General features: G+C 43.6%; 1 protein-coding gene across 1 annotated transcript in view; it reads left to right on the top strand.

Moving 5' to 3' along the window:
- The first annotated feature begins 1,903 nt into the window (after positions 1-1,903).
- alas1 (aminolevulinate, delta-, synthase 1) overlaps positions 1,904-6,864 on the top strand; it is a 6,660-nt gene continuing 1,699 nt past the window's right edge. The window contains exons 1-10 of the mRNA XM_016257828.1: positions 1,904-1,989; positions 2,562-2,776; positions 2,868-3,023; positions 3,598-3,723; positions 3,796-4,018; positions 4,168-4,352; positions 4,690-4,869; positions 4,956-5,120; positions 6,138-6,406; positions 6,483-6,645. Coding sequence (XP_016113314.1) covers positions 2,581-2,776; positions 2,868-3,023; positions 3,598-3,723; positions 3,796-4,018; positions 4,168-4,352; positions 4,690-4,869; positions 4,956-5,120; positions 6,138-6,406; positions 6,483-6,645 — 1,663 coding nt within the window. The 5' untranslated portion in view covers positions 1,904-1,989; positions 2,562-2,580. The remainder of the gene's footprint in view (positions 1,990-2,561; positions 2,777-2,867; positions 3,024-3,597; positions 3,724-3,795; positions 4,019-4,167; positions 4,353-4,689; positions 4,870-4,955; positions 5,121-6,137; positions 6,407-6,482; positions 6,646-6,864) is intronic.

Below are 6,864 nucleotides of genomic sequence, written 5' to 3'. Positions count from 1 at the left end.
TTAAATATATTTGTAATTACACATTTGAAAATTTCCAAAAGTTTCTGAAAATTCCCAACAGTTTCCAAAAATCCCGGAAAGTTTCCAAGATTTCTGGAAAGTGTCGGAAATTTTCCACCTTTTTGCAACCCTAATGTTAATCAAAAGAAGTGTACTTCTTTAAAGCATGACAGAAAATTATCAAATCGTTAATTTAAAATGTACTTTTGTAAAAACTTTTAATTCTTGACATTATTACAAAGCACACTTTTTGTGTACCCAAATGTTTTAAGAAACATCATGAAACTGTCTCTCTTTAAGTCACTTCAGTGTCATTTCATTTAATTAATTTTATATTATCTGCAAGTACTGTTTTTTTTTATTTCTAAGATTTGAAGTATGCAACTAGTGCACATTTAATACAATTACGCACTTTTTTTTCACAAGGGCATCATTAGCATGACATTATAACCACATCTTTAAAGTAACCATCTTAAACAATAATGTCAACAAGGTAAAAATTTGTGTTTTTACAGAAATAGTTGTAATATATGTATTCTTACTACAATACTTCTGTTTATTCATTTAGTAGATTATTTTGTCCAAAGCAACTTACAAATGCTAAAACATTAGTGATAAGGAGGTAATAACATGAGAAATGCATCAATGCAGCATTGCTGCTGTTCACTCACTCCTTATCCAAAGAGCACCAGAAGGTATCACTTTTTCCAGACTTTGCTTAAATATGAGGTGATTTTAAGATGTCACATTAAAAAAACATAAAATCTGTCTCTAGGACCTCCTCCTTCAGCACTAGGTGGCGCAATCAAACAACTTTTAAACATCTTTCATAATGATTAAGTGACCGCTGGGTGTCGCACTTTTCAGCACATTTCAGTCTTAAAGGGATAGTTCACCTCCAGTTGCTGGTCCCCATTGACTTCCATAGTAAAAAAAAACTATTTTTCAGTTTCTTTCCATGGGGGAAAAAACACACCAAGTCAATGGGGACCAGCAACTGGAGGTGAACTATCCCTTTAAACAGATTTCTTTTATATTCAAGAATGAAAATCATTCTTTAATCACCTTTATGTCATTCCAAACCCGAATGGCATGTGATAAAAAAGGCATACATTTAAGGACTGACGGTCTCAGTCACTCTTATTGCTTCTTATATGTACTTCATGATATATAGCCTATACTATATAGATTGTTTATATCGTTATTATATGTAAACGATCCTATCCAAAGTGCTAAATTTGGAGAATTATGTGATATAAACATTAACGTCATGCATGTGAATGCTGCTTGATCACGTGTGTGTGAGAGAGCGAGAGTGTGTGTGTGTGTGTGTGTGAGAGCGAGAGTGTGTGTGTGTGTGTGTGAGAGGTCTTTCCATGCGTGTGAAGACGATACTTGTGAGCCGGTATGCTCACTCTCCCCCTCTCTCACAGATTTTTCTAGAAATCAGATTTGCTCTGATGTCATTAGCGTGTAATAGACAGTGTGCCTCTTACCCCCAGCATGCCCTGCAGGGTTGTGTTTTGGACATTTTACCATCTCTATAATCTACTGAGGGCTAGAAAAGAGAAGAATTGCAAGCCTGAAGCACATTGTGTTCTGGAGGGCATTACTGTGCAGCAGGTCTATATCAAGCATTAAGTTCTGTTTAACAAAGACAGTAGTGCTATTGATAGTTACAGATATAGTTACAAAAGAATAGCACCAAAAGTATCCAAAAAAAGGAGACTGGACACAAAATATGAAATGCATGCATTTAAAATGAAAAGTGTCGGTGTATCAGTTTCGGCGATACTGGCCCTGTATGTGTCGCCCACCACAATTTTAGGCTGTGACCAGCTGAAGGAAATGGGCGGCGCTGCGCTGACGGGCTGCGATATAATCCCGACGCGTCCGCTTGCCCTCAGAGCGACGCGTCGCCCGAGCAGACCGCACAGAACTACTGACCGACGCTGCGACAGAAAAGCGCTGATCCCGGACACTAGTGAGGTGAGTTTGAGCGAGGGACGCGTCTCACGCCAGCTTCATGCGCTTTTTACCTGTAACACTCTAGATCCTCTGACATGATGCATCTGACAACTGCTGGAGTGACAGAGCAGTGGCGTTCAGTAATCATACTTACACAGTGTAGCAAAGGTAAAGGTGCACAGTTGTGCTCAAAATTATTCATACACTTGGTAAATATGATCAAAGAAGGCTGTGAAAATTATTGACATTATATTAAAAAATGTTACTAAAATCTAACATTTCATTGGAGAATAAGAATTTAAAATGGGAGAGAAATCTCATTTTGAAATAAATGTTTTTCTCTAATACACATTGGTCACAATTAATCGTACCCTTTTATCCAATACTTTTTGCAACCTCCTCTTGCCAAGAGAACAGCTCTGGGTCTTCAGCTATAATGCCTGAAGAGTTTAGAGAACATCTGACATTCCTTCATCCAGAATCTCTCCAGACCCTCAAGGGCCAACACCGAGCACACCACAGAAGCAAACCCCAGCAGGTCAGCGGTCAAGCTCGTGACCGTTTGAATGACCCCATGCTGTGTTTCTTTCCAGACTTTCTGGACAATCAACCATGGATGCCATCTTCCGCTGCCCGTTCCTGTCCCATGTCCCCCAAACCTTCCTGCAGCAGGCTAGAAAGTCCTTGGTGGCGAGCACAGTGAAGTGTCCCGTCATGATGGACCTCGCGTCGAGGCCACTGGTGCGCTCACTCTGCTCCACACCCTCCAGCTTCCAGAAGGTCGAGAGCATGACGCCAGCCGGCGAGGGTGAGTGTCTGCAGCCGCTGCCGTTCCTGCTTGAGTTCAGTGCGTTTGCACGCCTCACTGAAGGATGTGTCCCCTCTGCTCTTTGAATTAGAAGCGAAAGAGGTGCCCAAAGTGCCTGCGGGTCAAGCGGCTGTCTCCAAATGCCCGTTCCTGGTGGCTGAGATGGGGCAGAGGAACAGCAGCGTGGTGCGGCAGGCCAGCATTGCGCTTCAGGAGGACATTTGTGAAGTTCGCACCGTGTGCAGAGGTTTGTGAGGAAGTGTTTTCATGCGTTTGGTGCTGCTGTGGTTTACTGTGTGTTAGTAATGCCTTTACAAAACTGTTTGGTCAGAGGCCTGTCTGAGCCTCCAGTCCGTCAGTCGACCCAGCAGCTCTCTTCTGATAAACATACACTATAATATTAAGAAATTGAGTACTTAAGAAAAATAAATGTAACTATTATTATAACACTTTACAATAAGGTTCATTAGTTAACATTACTTAACTACTTTAGTTAACACGATCTAAGCATGAACAATGCTTCTACAGCATTTATTAATCTTAGTTAATGTTAATTTCAGCATTTACTAATGCGTTATTAAAATCAAAAGTTGTGCTTGTTAACATTAGTTAATGCACTGTGAATGAACATGAACTAACAATGAACGACTGTATTTTCATTAGCATTAACAAAGATTAATAAATACTGTAATACATGTATTTGAGGTCCTTCAGTAATTCTCGTTAAATAGGTTGACGAATGCAACATTTCAACTTTTGTTAGGAAGTTGTTAAAAATCGAGTCAATCTCCCTAATCCAACCAGTGCGGCCTGTTTTCCAGACGTCTCTCCATCTGAGCTGTATCCTTTGGTGGAGGACACCAAGATCGGAGGAAACCTGATGAAGAAGCTGATGAAGCAGCGTCCCGCTCGGGTCTCTCATTTGCTGCAGGAGAACATGCCCAAAAGTATGTGCGTTCCGTTACAGCAAACCACTTCCTATTTTGAAGCGCAGTGTCACACTTGCTGTTCTCTTTCAGCCGTGTCCAACTTTCGCTATGACGAGTTCTTCGAGAAGAAGATCGAGGAGAAGAAGGAGGATCACACGTACCGCGTGTTTAAAACGGTGAACCGTAGAGTGACGGGGTTCCCGATGGCGGACGATTACACCAGGTCCCTGTCCTTCAAGAGAAGCGTTTCTGTGTGGTGCAGCAACGACTATCTGGGCATGAGCCGCCACCCGCGGGTGCTGCAGACCATAACGTGAGGCTCGCTTCATTCCTTACACGAAACATGACCTATACGTATTTTTTGCATTGATGTTTTTGGGCTGCAAAATTGTCCTAAAGTGTCCTAAAATCATCTTCTGATTTTGGGCAGAAATTCACACTCTCTGCGATGTCTCTTGACAGGGACACGTTAGGGAAACACGGTTCAGGAGCGGGAGGCACTCGAAATATATCGGGGACGAGTAAGCTTCACGTGGACCTGGAGCACGAGCTGGCCGATCTTCACAGGAAGGACGCGGCCTTGCTCTTCACCTCGTGTTTCGTGGCCAATGACTCCACGCTCTTCACGCTGGCTAAGATGCTGCCCGGTGATTATTCCCCTTTCGTGTTTTGCATGAAGCATGCTCTCGCAAAATCTCATTACTGTAATACAAAAACAATAATTTAAACATGCACACGATGGACGTATTTGTTATCTTTCGCGAGTTCTTTAGTACAAACACAAGGAGATGTATTTATATTTATGTGATTCTCATGAAGAAAATAATCGTGTAAATCTGGAAACAGGCTTTATAAAGCGGAGAGTTCCGGTGCTTGATTCTGATTGGCTGAGCAAAAGTTCCATTTCTATTCCTATCATGCTTATATTTCCCCTGTTCCGACGGTCAGGTTTCTGAGAGCAGCGCTTCTGTGGTTTCTCCTCAGGTTGCGAGATCTATTCAGACGCGGGCAATCACGCCTCAATGATTCAGGGCATCAGGAACAGCGGCGCCAAGAAGTCTATCTTCCGTCACAACGACGCCAAGCACTTGCGTGAGCTGCTGGAGAAGTCGGATCCCTCCGCTCCCAAGATCGTGGCCTTTGAGACGGTGCACTCGATGGACGGTCGGTCACAGGCTCTCTGTTGTGCACTGAGCTGATCTGAGCTGAGGTGAGTTTGTGCTCACGGAGACTCTCGTTTGTGCCATCAGGCGCCGTGTGTCCGCTGGAGGAGATGTGCGACGTGGCCCACGAGTTCGGCGCCGTCACGTTCGTGGATGAGGTGCACGCGGTGGGGCTGTACGGCCCCCGAGGAGGCGGCATTGGGGATCGGGACGCAGTGATGCACAAGATGGACATCATCTCTGGCACTCTGGGTGAGCTGGCCTGTTTAACGGCGCTCTGCTGCTGTCGCTTGTCAATGCTCTCGAGGAAACGCAGAGCTCCAGCTCATCTCCTGTTGCTTGGAGACCAGCGCTCTTGCTTCGCTCTCATTGAATTACCCTGAAGGCTGTTGAATGGCCTCTTGTCAGCTGGGCTGAGCTACTGAATACTCCCTCATTCATGTCCTCTGTAATCCGTTGAGCAGAATCCAGTGCACTTTACCTAAACACATGCTAAATAATAAGCAGTCACTCCACACCAGGGCTGCACAGTTTGTGATTTTTCTGATAAAAATCATGATTGCATTTTTTTTTAATCCAGGTTTGCTGTGCTTGTTTGTAGGGCTGCACACCATTTTAGCCAAAATGTTGTTTTGTTTATATAATATGGCTATAATAACAACAATATTATTATTAATAAATGTAGAAAATAAACAAAAGCAAAAGTAGGAATTGTCTTTGTAATTGACTGTAAAGTAAAAAAAATTAGTAAGAAATATTTTACAGTGAAATTATAATAGTAATTTATTTAGTAATTACATTTTTGTCTATTATTACTATTAAATTAGTAAGTTACTGTTCAAAAAAATTAGAATGAAAAATGTGTTATATGTTTTAAACTCTTTTACAGTGAAATATTTTAATGGTAATATTTATTTTGTTTTTGTTTAGTAATTTTTATATTTTTAATAAAATTAGTGGTGTAAAATTAGAATACTAATATTTATGGCTTTATCACTTCTCTTTAAAGCAAGCAGTGAATATAATTATTTAATTAAACCTCAGTCTTTGTGGTTTGCTACTCTCACTCAGCCTCCAGGGTCACGTGCTTCATGTGTGTGTTTTAGCTTGTGATCAGTGATGATGATGACCAGAGCGAGCATTGGTTGTCAGTGTGTCAGTTGTTTTGCTCGTCCAGACTTCTCTTTCAGTCTCACAGCTGTGTTGTAGTTGCTTTTCTGTAGATGGCACGTCAGTTGCTCTGACCGCTCTTCTGGTGTGTTTGTGCAGGGAAAGCGTTCGGCTGTGTCGGCGGCTACATCGCCAGCACTAACGCTCTGGTGGACACGGTGCGCTCGTACGCCGCTGGCTTCATCTTCACCACGTCTCTGCCGCCCATGCTGCTGGCTGGAGCCCGCGAGTCCATCCAGATCCTGAAGAGTGAGGAGGGCCTCGCGCTCCGCCGCAAACACCAGCGCAGCGTCAAGCTGCTGCGGCAGATGCTGCTGGACACGGGCCTGCCGGTGGTGCACTGCCCCAGCCACATCATCCCCATCAGAGTACGTACTAAACTCCTGCGTGCATGCACACTAATCTCACTCAGAGCGCGCCACTGACACGAATGTGTGCCATCAGGTGGCAGACGCGGAGAAGAGCACGCAGGTGTGCGACATCATGATGAGCCGCTACAACATCTACGTCCAGGCCATTAACTACCCCACGGTGGCCCGCGGAGAGGAGCTGCTGCGCATCGCTCCCACGCCTCACCACACGCCGCAGATGATGGGCTACTTCGTCGGTGAGTCCGCCGGCACAGACCAACACAGTCACTGCACGATTCGCCCAAACTAAACTCAGATCACAGTGTTTCAGAGTGACGCGCAGCACTGTGTTCATTAACACGCCAGCAGCTCATCATCCACCAGTGCTTTCAGCATCATTCTCATCAGTATTACTGTTGTAGTTGTACAGTTATAATAAGAAATATTATTATTATTATTATTATTATTATTATTAT

The sequence above is a fragment of the Sinocyclocheilus grahami genome, unplaced genomic scaffold (genome assembly GCF_001515645.1).
Source record: "Sinocyclocheilus grahami isolate Dianchi unplaced genomic scaffold, SAMN03320097.WGS_v1.1 scaffold1604.1, whole genome shotgun sequence".
NCBI lineage: Eukaryota > Metazoa > Chordata > Actinopteri > Cypriniformes > Cyprinidae > Sinocyclocheilus > Sinocyclocheilus grahami.
The sequence above is the reverse complement of the archived record's forward strand: the minus strand, read 5'-3'. Positions and strand labels throughout refer to the sequence as shown.